Source organism: Pecten maximus, chromosome 16 (assembly GCF_902652985.1).
Source record: "Pecten maximus chromosome 16, xPecMax1.1, whole genome shotgun sequence".
Lineage (NCBI taxonomy): Eukaryota > Metazoa > Mollusca > Bivalvia > Pectinida > Pectinidae > Pecten > Pecten maximus.
The window spans coordinates 25,352,556-25,373,733 of NC_047030.1; the positions used below are offsets into that span (position 1 = coordinate 25,352,556).

At 31.1% G+C, this 21,178-nt stretch overlaps 1 protein-coding gene across 1 annotated transcript in view; it reads left to right on the plus strand.

The window, feature by feature from the left end:
• Positions 1-20,744, plus strand: part of LOC117345077 (chloride transport protein 6-like) — an 80,023-nt gene extending 59,279 nt beyond the window's left edge. The window contains 3 exon segments of the mRNA XM_033908020.1: positions 13,050-13,160; positions 18,042-18,167; positions 20,388-20,744. Coding sequence (XP_033763911.1) covers positions 13,050-13,160; positions 18,042-18,167; positions 20,388-20,477 — 327 coding nt within the window. The 3' untranslated portion in view covers positions 20,478-20,744.
• The last annotated feature ends 434 nt before the right edge of the window (positions 20,745-21,178 follow it).

A 21,178-nucleotide genomic window follows, 5' to 3' on the forward strand; every position in this document is an offset into this window, starting at 1 on the left:
TTATAAACACAATATATTTATGTAACAATTTTCAGTCATCTATGTTACTGATATGAAAGTAAATACAATAATTATCGTAAAAGTCAAAATTATCTTGAAAGTTAAAATCACAGTTACGATTTCTGTAAATTATTTAAGCGACATTAAAATCATCGAGTTAGTAGACATGAAAATTATCGTGGAAGTAGACCTTTTAGTTATCGTGTAAGTAGACATTATAAGTATCGTGTAATTAGACATTATAATTATCGTGTAAGTAGACATTATAAGTATCGTGTAATTAGACATTATAAGTATCGTGTAAGTAGACATTTTACTTATCGTGTAAGTAGACATTATAATTATCGTGTAAGTAGACATTATAATTATCGTGTAAGTAGACATTATAATTATCGTGTAATTAGACATTATAATTATTGTGTAAGTAGACATTATAAGTATCGTGTAAGTAGACATTATAATTATCGTGTAATTAGACATTATAATTATCGTGTGATTAGACATTATAACCATTGTGTAAGTAGACATTATAATTATCGTGTAAGTAGACATTATAATTATCGTGTAAGTAGACATTATAATTATCGTGTAAGTAGACATTATAATTATCGTGTGATTAGACATTATAAGTATCGTGTAAGTAGACATTATAATTATCGTGTGATTAGACATTATAAGTATCGTGTAAGTAGACATTATAATTATCGTGTAATTAGACATTATAAGTATTGTGTAATTAGACATTATAATTATCGTGTGATTAGACATTATAACCATTGTGTAAGTAGACATTATAATTATCGTGTAAGTAGACATTATAATTATCGTGTGATTAGACATTATAACCATCGTGTAAGTAGACATTATAATTATCGTGTAAGTAGACATTATAACCATTGTGTAAGTAGACATTATAATTATCGTGTAAGTAGACATTATAATTATCGTGTAAGTAGACATTATAATTATCGTGTGATTAGACATTATAATTATTGTGTAAGTAGACATTATAATTATCGTGTAAGTAGACATTATAATTATCGTGTAAGTAGACATTATAATTATCGTGTGATTAGACATTTTAATTATCGTGTAAGTAGACGTTATACTTATCGTGTAAGTAGACATTATAATTATCGTGTAATTAGACATTATAATTATCGTGTAATTAGACATTATAATTATCGTGTAATTAGACATTATAATTATCGTGTAATTAGACATTATAATTATCGTGTAATTAGACATTATAATTATCGTGTGATTAGACATTTTAATTATCGTGTAAGTAGACATTATACTTATCGTGTAAGTAGACATTAAAATTATCGTGTGAGTAGACATTATACTTATCGTGTAAGTAGACATTATAATTATCGTGTAATTAGACATTATAATTATCGTGTAAGTAGACATTATAATTATCGTGTAAGTAGACATTATAATTATCGTGTAAGTAGACATTATAATTATCGTGTAATTAGACATTATAAGTATCGTGTAAGTAGACATTATAATTATCGTGTAAGTAGACATATAATTATCGTGTAATTAGACATTATAATTATCGTGTAAGTAGACAATATAAGTATCGTGTAAGTAGACATTATAATTATCGTGTAAGTAGACATTATAACCATCGTGTAAGTAGACATTATACTTATCGTGTAATTAGACATTATAATTATCGTGTAAGTAGACATTATAATTATCGTGTAAGTAGACATTATACTTATCGTGTAAGTAGACATTATAATTATCGTGTAAGTAGACATTATAATTATCGTGTAAGTAGACCTTATAATTATCGTGTAAGTAGACATTATACTTATCGTGTAAGTAGACATTATAATTATCGTGTAAGTAGACATTATAATTATCGTGTAAGTAGACATTAAACTTATCGTGTAATTAGACATTATAATTATCGTGTAAGTAGACCTTATAATTATCGTGTAAGTAGACCTTATAATTATCGTGTAAGTAGACATTATAAGTATCGTGTAAGTAGACATTATAATTATCGTGTAAGTAGACATTATAATTATCGTGTAAGTAGACATTATACTTATCGTGTAAGTAGACATTATAATTATCGTGTAAGTAGACATTATAATTATCGTGTAAGTAGACATTATACTTATCGTGTAATTAGACATTATAATTATTGTGTAAGTAGACATTATAATTATCGTGTAATTAGACATTATAATTATCGTGTAAGTAGACATTATAATTATCGTGTAATTAGACATTATCAGTATTGTGTGATTAGACATTATAAGTATCGTGTAAGTAGACATTATAATTATCGTGTAAGTAGACATTATAATTATCGTGTAATTAGACATTATAATTATCGTGTAAGTAGACATTATAATTATCGTGTAAGTAGACATTATAATTATCGTGTAAGTAGACATTATAATTATCGTGTAAGTAGACATTATAATTATCGTGTAAGTAGACATTATAATTATCGTGTAAGTAGACATTATAATTATCGTGTAAGTAGACATTATAATTATCGTGTAAGTAGACATTATAATTATCGTGTAAGTAGACATTATAATTATCGTGTAAGTAGACATTATAATTATCGTGTAAGTAGACATTATAATTATCGTGTAAGTAGACATTATAATTATCGTGTAATTAGACATTATAATTATCGTGTAAGTAGACATTATAATTATCGTGTAAGTAGACATTATAATTATCGTGTAAGTAGACATTATAATTATCGTGTAAGTAGACATTATAATTATCGTGTAAGTAGACATTATAATTATCGTGTAAGTAGACATTATAATTATCGTGTAAGTAGACATTATACTTATCGTGTAATTAGACATTATAATTATTGTGTGATTAGACATTATAAGTATCGTGTAAGTAGACATTATAATTATCGTGTGATTAGACATTATAATTATCGTGTAAGTAGACATTATAATTATCGTGTAAGTAGACATTATAATTATCGTGTAAGTAGACATTATAATTATCGTGTAAGTAGACATTATAATTATCGTGTAGTAGACATTATACTTATCGTGTAAGTAGACATTATAATTATCGTGTAAGTAGACATTATAATTATCGTGTAAGTAGACATTATAATTATCGTGTAAGTAGACATTATAATTATCGTGTAAGTAGACATTATAATTATCGTGTAAGTAGACATTATAATTATCGTGTAAGTAGACATTATAATTATCGTGTAAGTAGACATTATAAGTATCGTGTAAGTAGACATTATAAGTATCGTGTAAGTAGACATTATAATTATCGTGTAATTAGACATTATAATTATCGTGTAAGTAGACATTATAATTATCGTGTAAGTAGACATTATAATTATCGTGTAAGTAGACATTATAAGTATCGTGTAAGTAGACATTATAATTATCGTGTAATTAGACATTATAATTATCGTGTAAGTAGACATTATAATTATCGTGTAAGTAGACATTATAATTATCGTGTAAGTAGACATTATAAGTATCGTGTAAGTAGACATTATAATTATCGTGTAAGTAGACATTATAATTATCGTGTAAGTAGACATTATAATTATCGTGTAAGTAGACATTATAATTATCGTGTAAGTAGACATTATAATTATCGTGTAAGTAGACATTATAATTATCGTGTAAGTAGACATTATAATTATCGTGTAAGTAGACATTATAATTATCGTGTAAGTAGACATTATAATTATCGTGTAATTAGACATTATAATTATCGTGTAAGTAGACATTATAATTATCGTGTAAGTAGACATTATAATTATCGTGTAAGTAGACATTATAATTATCGTGTAATTAGACATTATACTTATCGTGTAAGTAGACATTATAATTATCGTGTAATTAGACATTATAATTATCGTGTAAGTAGACATTATACTTATCGTGTAAGTAGACATTATAATTATCGTGTAATTAGACATTATAATTATCGTGTAAGTAGACATTATAATTATCGTGTAAGTAGACATTATAATTATCGTGTAATTAGACATTATAATTATCGTGTAATTAGACATTATAATTATCGTGTAAGTAGACATTATAATTATCGTGTAAGTAGACATTATAATTATCGTGTAATTAGACATTATAATTATCGTGTAAGTAGACATTATAATTATCGTGTAAGTAGACATTATAAGTATCGTGTAAGTAGACATTATAATTATCGTGTAATTAGACATTATAATTATCGTGTAATTAGACATTATAATTATCGTGTAAGTAGACATTATAATTATCGTGTAAGTAGACATTATAATTATCGTGTAAGTAGACATTATAATTATCGTGTAAGTAGACATTATAATTATCGTGTAATTAGACATTATAATTATCGTGTAAGTAGACATTATAATTATCGTGTAAGTAGACATTATAATTATCGTGTAAGTAGACATTATAATTATCGTGTAAGTAGACATTATAATTATCGTGTAAGTAGACATTATAATTATCGTGTAATTAGACATTATAATTATCGTGTAAGTAGACATTATAATTATCGTGTAAGTAGACATTATAATTATCGTGTAAGTAGACATTATAATTATCGTGTAAGTAGACATTATAATTATCGTGTAAGTAGACATTATAATTATCGTGTAATTAGACATTATAATTATCGTGTAAGTAGACATTATAATTATCGTGTAAGTAGACATTATAATTATCGTGTAAGTAGACATTATAATTATCGTGTAAGTAGACATTATAATTATCGTGTAAGTAGACATTATAATTATCGTGTAAGTAGACATTATAATTATCGTGTAAGTAGACATTATAAGTATCGTGTAAGTAGACATTATAATTATCGTGTAAGTAGACATTATAATTATCGTGTAAGTAGACATTATAATTATCGTGTAAGTAGACATTATAAGTATCGTGTAAGTAGACATTATAATTATCGTGTAAGTAGACATTATAATTATCGTGTAAGTAGACATTATAATTATCGTGTAAGTAGACATTATAATTATCGTGTAATTAGACATTATAATTATCGTGTAAGTAGACATTATAATTATCGTGTAATTAGACATTATAATTATCGTGTAAGTAGACATTATAATTATCGTGTAAGTAGACATTATAATTATCGTGTAAGTAGACATTATAATTATCGTGTAAGTAGACATTATAATTATCGTGTAAGTAGACATTATAATTATCGTGTAAGTAGACATTATAATTATCGTGTAATTAGACATTATAATTATCGTGTAAGTAGACATTATAATTATCGTGTAAGTAGACATTATAATTATCGTGTAAGTAGACATTATAATTATCGTGTAAGTAGACATTATAATTATCGTGTAAGTAGACATTATAATTATCGTGTAATTAGACATTATAATTATCGTGTAATTAGACATTATAATTATCGTGTAATTAGACATTATAATTATCGTGTAAGTAGACATTATAATTATCGTGTAAGTAGACATTATAATTATCGTGTAAGTAGACATTATAATTATCGTGTAAGTAGACATTATAATTATCGTGTAAGTAGACATTATAATTATCGTGTAAGTAGACATTATAATTATCGTGTAAGTAGACATTATAATTATCGTGTAAGTAGACATTATAATTATCGTGTAAGTAGACATTATAATTATCGTGTAAGTAGACATTATAATTATCGTGTAAGTAGACATTATAATTATCGTGTAAGTAGACATTATAATTATCGTGTAAGTAGACATTATAATTATCGTGTAAGTAGACATTATAATTATCGTGTAATTAGACATTATAATTATCGTGTAAGTAGACATTATAATTATCGTGTAAGTAGACATTATAATTATCGTGTAAGTAGACATTATAATTATCGTGTAATTAGACATTATAATTATCGTGTAAGTAGACATTATAATTATCGTGTAAGTAGACATTATAATTATCGTGTAAGTAGACATTATAATTATCGTGTAAGTAGACATTATAATTATCGTGTAATTAGACATTATAATTATCGTGTAAGTAGACATTATAATTATCGTGTAAGTAGACATTATACTTATCGTGTAAGTAGACATTATAATTATCGTGTAAGTAGACATTATAATTATCGTGTAAGTAGACATTATAATTATCGTGTAAGTAGACATTATAATTATCGTGTAAGTAGACATTATAATTATCGTGTAAGTAGACATTATAATTATCGTGTAAGTAGACATTATAATTATCGTGTAAGTAGACATTATAATTATCGTGTAAGTAGACATTATAATTATCGTGTAAGTAGACATTATAATTATCGTGTAAGTAGACATTATAATTATCGTGTAAGTAGACATTATAATTATCGTGTAAGTAGACATTATAATTATCGTGTAAGTAGACATTATAATTATCGTGTAAGTAGACATTATAATTATCGTGTAAGTAGACATTATAATTATCGTGTAAGTAGACATTATAATTATCGTGTAAGTAGACATTATAATTATCGTGTAAGTAGACATTATAATTATCGTGTAAGTAGACATTATAATTATCGTGTAAGTAGACATTATAATTATCGTGTAAGTAGACATTATAATTATCGTGTAAGTAGACATTATAATTATCGTGTAAGTAGACATTATACTTATCGTGTAAGTAGACATTATAATTATCGTGTAAGTAGACATTATAATTATCGTGTAAGTAGACATTATAATTATCGTGTAAGTAGACATTATAATTATCGTGTAAGTAGACATTATAATTATCGTGTAAGTAGACATTATAATTATCGTGTAATTAGACATTATAATTATCGTGTAAGTAGACATTATAATTATCGTGTAAGTAGACATTATAATTATCGTGTAAGTAGACATTATAATTATCGTGTAAGTAGACATTATAATTATCGTGTAAGTAGACATTATAATTATCGTGTAAGTAGACATTATAATTATCGTGTAAGTAGACATTATAATTATCGTGTAAGTAGACATTATAATTATCGTGTAAGTAGACATTATAATTATCGTGTAAGTAGACATTATAATTATCGTGTAAGTAGACATTATAATTATCGTGTAAGTAGACATTATAATTATCGTGTAAGTAGACATTATAATTATCGTGTAAGTAGACATTATAATTATCGTGTAAGTAGACATTATAATTATCGTGTAAGTAGACATTATAATTATCGTGTAAGTAGACATTATAATTATCGTGTAAGTAGACATTATACTTATCGTGTAAGTAGACATTATAATTATCGTGTAAGTAGACATTATACTTATCGTGTAAGTAGACATTATAATTATCGTGTAAGTAGACATTATAATTATCGTGTGATTAGACATTATACTTATCGTGTAAGTAGACATTATAATTATCGTGTAAGTAGACATTGTAATTATCGTGTAAGTAGACATTATAATTATCGTGTAAGTAGACATTACACTTATCGTGTAATTAGACATTATAATTATCGTGTAAGTAGACATTATAATTATCGTGTAAGTAGACATTATAATTATCGTGTAAGTAGACATTATAATTATCGTGTAAGTAGACATTATAATTATCGTGTAAGTAGACATTATAATTATCGTGTGATTAGACATTATACTTATCGTGTAAGTAGACATTATAATTATCGTGTAAGTAGACATTATAATTATCGTGTAATTAGACATTATAATTATTGTGTAAGTAGACATTATAATTATGGTGTAAGTAGACATTATAATTATTGTGTAATTAGACATTATACTTATCGTGTAAGTAGACATTATACTTATCGTGTAAGTAGACATTATAATTATCGTGTAAGTAGACATTATAATTATCGTGTAATTAGACATTATAATTATTGTGTAAGTAGACATTATACTTATCGTGTAAGTAGACATTATAATTATCGTGTAAGTAGACATTATAATTATTGTGTAAGTAGACATTATACTTATCGTGTAAGTAGACATTATAATTATCGTGTGATTAGACATTATAATTATTGTGTAAGTAGACATTATAATTATCGTGTAAGTAGACATTATACTTATCGTGTAAGTAGACATTATAATTATTGTGTAATTAGACATTATAATTATTGTGTAATTAGACATTATAATTATCGTGTAATTAGACATTATAATTATCGTGTAAGTAGACATTATAATTATCGTGTAAGTAGACATTATAATTATCGTGTAAGTAGACATTATAATTATCGTGTAAGTAGACATTATAATTATCGTGTAAGTAGACATTATAATTATCGTGTAAGTAGACCTTATAATTATCGTGTAAGTAGGCCTTATCATTAGCTTATATCATGGTGCGGTGTCCGACGTATATCGGACGTTATTATTTTCCCTTTCAAACAACTTCTTATAAAAACCCCAGATACCTGATATTGACCCCGTACTTTGCAGGGGTGAAAGGCTAACTAGTGAATGCTGTCGACCTAATTCCAAGAGGGGTCAAATTGATATTTGGTAGGATGCTTAGATACAGGTATACCAAGTTTCTTCAAAGGAAAAGTCTTAACCGACACTCAGATCAAAGGATTCATGTAGGCTGAACTCTTTAAATGACCTGCTATTGGACATATGGCATCCTGGAGTGAATGATACTAAGTTTGTTCAAATTAATGACCTTGATCTGTATTCAAGGTCGCAGAAGTAAAATATACTAAAATCTTTAAACGCCTTCTGTGTCTGTAGAATGCATTGGTGAAGAGAACTTCTATGTTTGTTTTCATGAATGACCTTGACTGACTTTCAGGGGCCAAAGGGTCTTTTAATGGTGACTTAAAAGTCGATTTAAATGAACATATCTAACCTACTCTTATATTTCAAGTAAGCGGTTATCAGGTTGATATCTGCATACATGACCTAGGATCAACTTCTTTGCATTAGAAGCAGGTGAGCGATACAGGTGAATTGCGCCTCTTGTTTTCATTACGATTCTTATGTAATACGCAATACGTTTGATGTAAGTAAACATTATTGTTATCACGTCAGTACACATTATAACATTATGATTTTGTAACAATCGTGCATGAATAGTTATGTGTCTTCACATGAGTTCATTAGGGACCTGAAACCAGATTAGGTCATTAACCAAATATCGTGATAAGCCTATTTACATATGCCTAGGGTGTCCTCCATGGGTATCAATCAATCGAGATGATTAGTTTATACAAGACAACAGGGTATTATCACATGTACAATGTACCTGTTTATTGTTGACTTTCCTATCATAATTCTTCTAAGTTACTGCAGAAATATATTATATAATCTCGCTATCCATTCGCTGCCTGCTAATATTCCCCTAAGGTACTGACGAGGTACTCAACTATGGTTTTATGAAATACAGACAATGTGTAAAATTTTAGAGAGAGGGTGAAAGGGTATAAGAGAAAGGGAAAAGGTTTCCCAAAAATAAGTATCACTGCCTTCCTTAACCGTTTCTTTCACATATCTGGCCTTCCGTGCAGTGTCATCTTTGATGTCAAATTTACCATTCCTGAATTTATTCAGCTATCTGAACAAAGGCAGCTCTAAAAGAGGCATCATATGTGCTTTTTATGCCACATACCCTACGCATTTCTGCTTTAGGGATACATATTACTTTTTCAGGGATATATTCAACGAATTCAGGGGGTATACTGGAATCAGGTTGTCCGCCCGTCCGTCTGTCTGTCTGTAGACACATTTTGTCCGGACAACTCCTCCTAAACCAATTGGCCGATTCCAATGAAACTGGCCGATTCCAATGAAACTTCACACAAATGTTAATGATCATGTGTACATATGCATGCCTTTTTCTTTTTCTAAAAATTATGGTTGCTATGGCAACTGGTCAATATAAACAGGTGTTCCGATAAGAACCATAACTTTAGGTTTGTCAGGACAACTCCTCCTAAATTTATGGTTCGATTCCAATGAAACTTCACACAAATATGGAGGACCTTGTGTAGATGTGCATGCCACTGTCTTTTTCTCAAAAGTATGGTTGCTATGACAACTGGTCACTTTAAACAGGTTTTCCGAAAAGAACCATAACCTTAAGGTTGTCCGGACAACTGCTCCGAAATTTATGGTTCGATACCAATGAAACTTCACACAAATATAGAGGACCTTGTAGATGTGCATGCAGCTGTTTAAATTCCAAAAAATTGGTTGCCATGATAACTGGTCACTAGTTACATGTTATTCCTGTCCGAATAACTTCTCCTAAACCTGTCGACCGATTTTCACTAAACTGCACAGGAATGTTTGGGAACATGTGTAGATATTCATACAGCTGTATGAATTCCAAAATTTTGGTTGCCATGGTGACTGATCATTATTAACAGGTATTTCTTTTCTGGACAACCCTTCCTAAACCTGTCGACCGATTTTCACTAAACTGCACAGGAATGTTTGGGAACATGTGTAGATATTCATACAGCTGTATGAATTCCAAAATTTTGGTTGCCATGGTGACTGGTCACTATTAACAGGTATTTCTTGTCTGGACAACCCTTCCTAAACCTGTGGACCGATTTTCACTAAACTGCACAGGAATGTTTGGGAACATATATAGATGTGCATACAGCTGTTTAAATTCCAAAATTCAGTTGCCATAGTAACTGGTCATAATCAGGTTTTCCTTGTTTACATTAAACATTTTGTTATCGCCATGGCGGATTGCGGGGGTATTAGTCAGCCGTCCTGGCGACAGTTCTAATTATTACTGCTTCAGGAATACTCGTATATCTAGTACCATATTAGTATCAGTATTTCAGACTTATTCCTAGTTTTTGTTTTACCAGGTTTTTTCAGTGAGTTAAGGGGTTACGCTTTTCAATCTGTTGCTTATGGTGAAGTAATTTATTGCATTGCCCTTGTTTATATACCAATATTGGTGAACTATTATGACACACGCCCTATTGAACTGTCAATGGAATCGTTTGACGGGGCATCATAGTGATTTAACATATAGGTTCAATAATTAGACTCATTTTAGACAGCCCAGGTATTTATAACTCTGAACAGTAAACAGAAAGTTGGAGCAAAACAACATAAAATAGTTACATATTTTATTATATAGTTACAAGTTTTACAAAAGAAACCTAAAAAATAGAAAAAAAAACATTGCGTGGGTTTTGTGAAGAGAGAGAGCTTCAATCAAAAGTGTAATACTCAAGTAATATGTCCGTTTTAGAATTACATAATATAAAATCTATTTTATTATATAATTATCATTGTTATTACTGACTTCACAATATGATATATATAGCATTTACAGTGTGTGTTGGTCATTATAAAGTATATAACATAAAGCGTTTAGGATTAATATGACGTAAACGTTTTGAAAATTATTTACACATATCTAGTCTCTGGAATGACAGTTATGTCTATGAGCTTGTTGGAATGTTCAGGAAAGCTGTACATACAAACGCATGCTGCTTTGGAATAAACAATGCGATTGATATTTGTATTTTAAAATGTAATCTTGTCTTTTGAACTGTTTGTTGACATGTACTTGTTTATTATTTACAAGGAAGAATCTATTTATGAGCTGTTAGTGTGTGTGTTAGTAAAGTCCAATTTAAAAGACAGTGTTACAAATGTATATATAGCCCCACAAGAGGCGAACATTAACATTGAAAATCTTTAGTTTAGAGGGGGAAAATTGCCGCTTTGAGTGTGGTAGTAAACTATGATTAAGAAATGTCACTCCCGGATTATCTACGAACACAGACTGAGGGTTGATTAAGACTACAGATGCTCCCTGAAGAGTTCGGCTTCTTAATGAATACAAATTGAAGTTGAATTATAAGACATTTCATTTTTGACCGAATAAGAAATGACAATGTTTGCCGCTGACTTAATTAGACGTGGTAATATGTCAGGATGTTCAGCAGACACAGAACACTGGTTAGTTTATTTACAGAATGGCATTTATAGTGGGAGATACCGCTTGTCGTGCCTTCAGGAGAATACGCTCGATCTGAAATGAGTTTCAATTTCAAATTTTTGAATTAGTCTAGAAGATTTCATTTTGTGCTATTCTCTAAATCTAAAAAGAAAAATGTAACTTTTCTTTATATTGACATTATGCATTTGACGGAACATTATGAAACGTTATTAAAGGTATTAGAGGTATCAATGGTTTTAAAGACGCGTGGTTGAGAAAACACATTTATGAAATGAACGAATTGATCTAATGGAGAAAACATATCTATGATTGTAAGGTCAACATTTGATAAACAATTATAAAACTTGTCGAAAATAGAATATTGTATTTACCCCTTGAAAAGCTCAGCCTGGTTTAAATCTTTATGAAATCACAAATTAATTATTAAGAAATCGAATTACGCTAAAAAAACATTAAATTAACTACCTATATCCTGCTGTATTTCACACTTATCGTCTCTGCCATCACTGAACGTACGTCAAATGACGAAATACAGCAATATTTAGTTTTAAATTCATGATTTGGTACATTCAGATATTTGTTATTAAAATCCATCTATAAATAGAATTGAATGATGTCTCACTGGAGCGGACTACCGACACACAGCAGGACACCTGGTCACGTTACACTGAAAATGACCAATCACTCGTCCTACTCTAAAAAAAAAAGCCGAGCGCTGAGCGGAAGTAGAAACTACCATTTAACATACCTACATGTACGTATGTCTTGGCCCGGGGACAGAACTGAAGGCCTTCCTCAAAGGGCAAACGTTCTTCCTAAGGCCAAACTGGGAGACAGTTTCAAGGGAGATATGAGGAGAAAATGATGCAGTGTCAAAGGAGAAAATTATGAAGAGGAAAATTGTTGGAAAAAAACCCGAAAAGAACAAAATATTTGATTAAATCGCCTCTTACGATCGCGCAACTCTTGTGCACTGTATGCAGGACAGGGAGTGCAAGTAAAGTGTTTCTGATTTGACAGTACTTTTATATCATGCTTGTTTATATTAATGGAAGCAAATAAGGTCGTTTTGATAGCAAGTTTAATTATTGATTGTTGTGTTCATTTCAGAGGACAAGCCAAGCGAAACTCAGTTACGAGGAGATGACGGAAGACTATCCCCGATATCCGGATATCTATGACGTCACGAAAACGCTCAATCTGAACCAAACAAAACTTGTGGTGACGTATTTTACATACTATTGTTCACCTGTGATCGAATTCCTCCTTATCCATTTCACGTTTACTTCTCATACAAAACCTGCTTCCTACTGTACTTGCATAGGTGTTATAGTTTTCACTTTAACATATTACACATTGAATTTTAGTCTACAGATCAGCTTGGGGCTAAGTTTTTAACATAATAACCACCCGTTCCCATCCAAAATAATAAACTTAATGTCTTCGTCATAAAAGAGTGAAGTGTTGGTGGAAGGGAAAATGAAATACTCCAACTGGAAATTCTAAGAAATTTCTCCCCGTATCAAACTGCATTGCAGATATACATCTATACGGTCACGTCTGAAATTTTAATTCGAATCATTAAATAAACACGAGTTCAGTTACATACTTGCAATATAAATCAAGTTAATAGAATGGGTTTTTTTTTCTTAAATTATTATTTGCGTGGTCTCGATTTTACCCGGGATTGTTATCTATCAAAACGTGACGCCTTTAAAGATATCACGTGATTGTGATATGACGCTGATACGGCGAGAAACAATAAATTGTTAAATGTTTGAAATTTATCCTAGCTTACCGTTTCACAATGAAAATGAATGAAAAGTACACCTCAACTATTTCTCTGATTTTGATTAAGGTTGATATCAAAGCAATCTCTGTACATTGCATTGTGCTTCAATATGATGAAAAAAAACCGCGACAGTCCGCTTCCATTTTAATTACCAAGACAACAATGTATACATATATTCTAGATCCTACCTATTGTCTTAATTAAACAGAAAGAAACTGCTCGTCATAGTTTTGTTTCCTCATAATGTTACACTATTGCATATATAATTGCAGCGACGCTTCGTGTTTTCATATTGCACATCTGCTAACACCATACAAATAGCATCAAACTGTCATGTTAACCCTGAATCAAATTATTAAATGCGTGAATATCGAAATCAATACCAGGCGACAATTTGACAGCTATGCGCATGTCAAAATAATTGGCAATATCAAGTCAAGAGGTAACGTTCAAGGACAGAGCAATACTGCAATTTAAGTTTTAGATATCTTTAGTTTATTCTCGATTATTGGCTGTCACCATATATTTGAGATTCGCTGGCTAACTACAAAAACTTAATTGAGACAACTAGTTTGTGTTTATTTTATATTTAATTTACGAAGGATGTCCTGTTCCTAGACTTAGCTTTGGCCTAAATGTAATTCCTATCAGTCACCCCCGTCTTTTTGGTGATAATATAATAAGTGTTATGAATCAAATAGATTTATTTTTTTGAATGATGGATCGCCTATGAACATTCTGTGAAGATTTCGACACCTTTGAAGCTCTTTGATATGACTGTTGGGACGCCGAGCAACATCTGTCCGTCTCTAGAGGATATTTCGCCGCTTGACCACCACGTTAACTGTCTGCTAGCAATTCGATTATGCCGGACAATACCTTCTACTACTTCATCACCTGTTAATTAGCTGTAGCATCATATTGAATGACTGCCTTGCTGAGAGTCACGTTGATCAACCCCACACCACTATACCTTGTCCGGAGATCAATCGGCATCGCTTCTACTTCAGGATTGCTGGTTGTCTGGGTTCCGAATGTTTTTCCTTGACGTCGGTATTGCCAATAACATATTTGTTCTACAATTGATAAAATGTCCTCGGTCAACATCTAAATAATAAAAGTAGTTTATTAAGTAATATTTGATTTCTAATGTGTATGAATAAGGACATTTCGGATACAATAAACTTGATTGAAAAAGCAGGTGAAGAAGAAGTCAGCATTTAAGTAATAATAGTGAAGGTTTATCATTTAGCATTTTACCGCATAGGTGTATGGATATCATGTATGTCTTTTGTGAATCAATTAAGATAACGTTCACTTTTATTTCCCTAAATGAACTATTTAAGGTATATATAACTCGTGATGCTAGCTAGTTTGACCGTTGATATTTGGACTTCAGGTGAGAAGATACGGTTGTTAAATATGTTTCCGAAAATAGATTGAATTTTTTTTTCTGGTATTTTGGTCCATATTTTCAACTTCTAACTCAGGTTAATTAAAGGGTCAATGATTTATTTCGAACATAAGCAGAAGTAGGAATATTTAATAAAATCATGCAAAGACATAATTCACTATTATTTTAAAAACAACATAAAAAATAAAGATTAACAAACTTATTTATTTCATATATCATGCTAATGCGATAACTGCTACCAGTCAGGATAGATATCGCATCGAGAAGGTTACATAAAATTAGATTTTGTTGTTGGCCTCTCAATGTAAATATTTATTATTTTCAATTGCTTCCCATGAAAATCGCTTGGAATATCGTAGCTAGCCGATCAACAGTCAAAACGAACAGAAGAATTCAAATGATTATGATGAAACGTCTTTCTGGGCGCGTTTGCCGATGAAAACAGTATTACAACTTCAGGACAGTTTGTGGATATCTCATAGGAGGAATACAGTCAGTTTTTAAAATTACCTGTTTCTGATTGTGTTGGATTATTCAGGTGACAGACCACATGATTGCCTTTGATATCAGACAACAGTCAAAACTAATTTCCTGTGTATTTGGGAATGGTCCTAATTGCTCGGGAAAATAGGTTTAAATGTTGCATAATATTGCATGAAGCAAACGTATGATATTCATAGTACATGCGTATCGCTGAACCCTTACGATGTCATGTCACTGGCCAAGCAGGTAATTTAGTGTATTTAGCTGTCTCCTTATAAACACAATGACGAGTTATGTGTATCCAGATGCATCGCTTATCAGGCGGCAGCCAAAGTGTTACCTGACTCGGAAATATACTTAAATACAATTATATCTCTTCTACCTTGGGCATGGTGTAGGCGTATAATAATAGGCTCTAGTTGTGTAATCTACAGATCAAAAATAACAATTCTTTCAAACAAGCACAATCTTTGTCAAACTTACAAAGCTGCCGTTGTATTGCTATGAAGAAGCTGACAGGGACGATGATAGACTCCATAGTACTAGCATGTTATGGAAGACGCTCCTGACAGCAGTGCTGACTTATCTACATTGATTTGAATAAAAGAACAGGTCAGGAACAAATCGTAAGATGAATAAACTGGTTAACTGTATTACCTGTTATTGTTCGCCAAAAATACATCACAGAGAGCAATTATAAACAATGCTTAAGGAGAACACACTTCTACGGACCTTGACATAAAGCCGGACGATAGGAAATTTAGACATAACGTCAGTGGTACAAATTGTATCACTCGACGTCATTTTTGTATTCAATGCATTTATTGCTTTCGTTATTCTTTCTGCATAATTGTTAATTTTCAAGAGGCTAATATTTTGCTGTTGTACCACTGTTGTACCACTAGGACTTGTCCACAGGTATTAATTTTCGCGTACCCATTTCTTATAAACATTCTGCAGTCAATTATCTTCATCTGTGTATCTATATAAATATTCGCTGTGGTATTATTTTGCGATATATAAAATGAGCGCGAAAATAGTTACTTTGATTATATCCCGCGAATATTATAAACAACACAGTATTATGCACGGACCAAGCTTGAGTCTAAACTGAAGTTGGATTGGAAACAATAGAGTATTAGTCATAGAAATACCCTAATATTTCAAACTATTATATTTTCTTGATTAATGTTTCTTATTGCCAGATGAATTTAGTGTTGATAAATTTCAACTATCTTTATTCTTTATATCCTTCCATTTGTTTTAGCATGGAGTATGGAGGCAAACAAATCTTCATTACCATTCTCGTATTTTCTTTACATCACAGGCAACATATATATTATATTTAACCTCTATGTTGACATCATAAGCATTGCACTCTGGTATCGTGCTGTTTATTTACCAAATGAAAAGAAGACGTGTCTGCATAAATTGATAAATTTAAACAAATCTCGTTATTACACATAAGATTGAAATGGATTAATTGATGTTTTCACTGAGGGTTTTTGTGTCGTTCACAAAACAATAGTGTCGATGTATTTGGTTTTGTATTGTTAAACTTCCAACAAACAGCTGAGGTCATTTACGGACGACCTTCGCTATGCGAAAGCTGTTTGGGATGCTATTGTATGTTCGTGGTTGCCTCCTTGTGATAGCACGAAACTGATGCCGACTTTATAGTGTTACCTCACCTAAGTATACTGCCGAAGACACCCAGCAGGACACCCCACCCTGTTACATTATACGTATATAATGGACAAACCAGTCGTCCAACTCCCCCAATGCTGAACGTTAAGCAGGAGTAGCAATAAGCATATTACACATTTGAAGATAAATTTTCTAGTTGCTACTTGAAATAACTTGAAGACCTACCTACTTTAAATGATTCATACATATATGCATCAAATACATATTATCTATTGTCAATGATACATTTCCAGCGTAAAAGATGTATCTCCCAGATTTTGGAGTTGCTAGTAACTGACATAACTATACCTGCTATGAATGATTTCATACAGATATACCTCAAATATATGTTATTGATTATCAAGGACGAGCCGATCATTGTTTCTATTCCTTTACTATCAGTAAAATATCATTAACGTATCGTATTTTGTGTTGCCTTGAGTCGCCTGAAAATGTCTAATCACAACTTGGTCAGGTGATATATTTCAAACAACGTCCGATACTATGATAATCTAGTAACTTACCTGTACCTTAATTAAATTGACAAATATAATTATCAAGATAATATATCATTTATAAGTACGGTTTAATTGTGATAATGTATCATGCAGAAGGAAGTTCCCCCGCAAAAAATTATATATTTCATTTCCGGACAGGGCTGCATGTGCATTCAAAAGTTGTAAATCTTGTTGTAGGATATGTATGTACGTTATTATTGTCATTACAGGACGTCGTGCCATACATGAACCCGTGTCCTTACACCGTGTATCCAACGACCCCAGTGCCACAGGTTTTCAATCTATTCAGAAGTATGGGGCTCCGACATCTTCCAATCGTCAGTCACGAAGGACAGGTGAGTAGACACACAACTTTAACTCAGTATCATAATACCCGCAGAACCAATTTTCTAGAATATAAAGGACTCTCATTGATGGGCCTTGTAATCCAATTTATTTTTTGATGGGTATTTATTTTTGCGGTATGACAACTGAAAATATACCGCAAATTTATATCCCTCGAGAATATACATACATAAAAAAGAGATTGTATCCGCGACCAATATAAAATAATTATTGATAGAAAGCTATGAGATATAGCATTATTCAACTGCTTACTTTTTCTATATATGCTGTCTCCATAAACGAGATATATATAAGAGCTTATCCAATGTAGAACGAGTGTGATGATAAGAGTATAAACAGAACTATTGGTACATGTATACAGATGTAAAAAGTGAATAGTATATATTTACCATGCCAGGGACTATATTAGTGGATGACAAGGCGCACTTTGACAAATTATGAAATTCATTCAATTAAATGCACGGTAATGTGTTGAAACCTTAACTACAGCAATTATAATTATAAGATGTTTCATTTGTTGTCCCAAAGTCCAATTGTCCTTTCGTTCTTTAAAAAGAAAAATCTGCAGTGTTTCGTCCAGTATACTCTTTCTCTTCTTGTAACATAGCTGACAAAGAATGCTAGCATGGTTTGATTGTCACACTGTTAAAGAATAGGACATTCTCCTCAATGTCATCATATTACAGATTTTGCGATCATCCAAATTTGCTGCAGCAGTAGTTCACACGAAAGCGTTCATTAGCAAGCTTCTTGTCTTGGCTTCCCTAATATAGCCCCTTTATTGGACGATCTATCATTGTCAATTGATAACGTCAAAGTCGCGTTCTATGTTAATTACTTTACGATCAGACGAGATCTGATGTGTCCATTGCTGAAAGGAATAAGGACAGGGGAGCCTCTTTTTGATGACAAAAATAATCATTCGTGTAAAACGACGTGGGATGGAGAAATGTATATTCCATCCAAAATTTGAAGGCATGAATTGAACGGTTCTTCGGGCTCGAAATTTGCTTTTCTTGAACATTAATATACTAATCCTTGCTAGACACCTTGTCTAATTAGCATTTTACATTTTCTAGAACATCCCTTACACGGCCCCTCCCCTCGTTTATCGATTTTTGCGTTGGAATTCGATATCATTTATCATTAATCTCTGTTTGAAACACTAAAATCGGATATAGAGTAAGGTCAAAATCATCAAAGAATAAAGAAAATTGAATCAAATATTCTATTCCATCACCCAAAAAGCAGTAAATGAACGTCACTTATAGAAAAAGTAAATGGTTATACCGTACGAACGTCATAGTAGATACAGACAACTTATATGCTATACAGCCTTAAGGTGACATATATATAATATGGTTTTATGGATTTCAAAGACAAAACTGAAACCGATATATAGCAATACGAAATGACTCAAAAACACAACTCGTTATAAAAAAACAATACATACCAAATACTATTTTGAGATTATCAAAGTATTTAAGATGAGTTTGTTGTACATTATCGTCCATAGCTCTAAACTTAGAGACCTAGACTCAATATGGTCCTATTGAAATGGTGATGTAGAAATATTGGGTTCTCATATTCTGGCTGTTCTTGTTTAGAAACATTGGTCCATATGCTCTGGTCGCACAAAAAAAATAAAAACACATATAACCCATATGGTATATACCGACCTCATTTGACCACCTCCTATCCCATCAGAACAACGGCAAATCTTGGCATATGTAATTATCTTTTTTGACCATTGATGACGTCAACATGGTGTTTTACCGAAGTGGTAGAATCAAATATTCTATAGGTCAATATTTTAAATTCTACCAGGTCGGTATAACACCACATTCACCGAACCAAAGGTCCTTGATTTTTATATTAGATGTGAAACTTGATTGCAAAAGGAAATAATTTCAATATAGGTATCTTGATAACAGGAAATTCACGTTTGGCATTGTGACATCACCTTGGATATAACGTCATAACCGCAATACTTTCTCTCTGCTATTAAAATCAATATAATATAGTATATGTATTAATTATCAAAATTAATATATATTTAATATATATCAATATTTCAGAATACTAACCTCTACTTGACCATGTTTAAGTCAATGAAAAATGGGGAAAAATCGGACAATATCTAACAAACGATTATACGGACTTAGATGAGAGAACAGTATAATCAACACAATGTTTTTCATGCTTTTCAGGTACTCGGAATGATTACTCGACACAATCTTACTCACGAATTCCTAGAAGCACGCCTAGAGGAGCGCCATGACGATACATGTCTGTCTTAAAATTGTATTATCTGCCCCTGTATGACGAACCTAGAAGTGACTTGATCAGACCATATTAATACTCTGTAGAAGTGTACGCAGCGAGGGCTTATCGTAATGATGTTGATATTGAATGCATGGATACAGCTGCTGTAATTGACTCCAATGCATTAGAAAAGAGCCTGTACTCATTGCATCATTAAGATATTTTAAGAAACAAATATGTTTACTGTCAGACGAATTCAAGACGTTGAAGGAGGGCATCCTGAATAAAACCAGAATCCCCCCCCCCCCCCCCCCCCCCTGTTACCGTTCAAAGTGTCGATATCATTGTCCGAAAGAAAGAAGAGGTTGGTGTATAAGACTGACAAAATTATTTGAATATGAAAAAAGCAGTCTGTAGATTAGCTGTAGCTTATGATCAATAATAATATAGTCTGAGTGACAGATATGAAATAGACATGATGTCTTGTAAAATGTAATGTGAAATCAAGTTACTTGTCCCTTAACTATCAAAATGTTTTTTCCTTTTTGTTTTAATTGGAAAGAAAAGCTTTATAAAATCAAAGTCACCAAAATGATTGACAAAAGCGAGTACCTGTTTTATATGAGGCGACATGTTTCGTATTGTTTCTTGTTAGTGAATTGAAAACCGCCACTTATATAAAAAATCTTAAACATGAAGCTTCCCCTTTGTATTGATAATGTACTGTACATGTTTC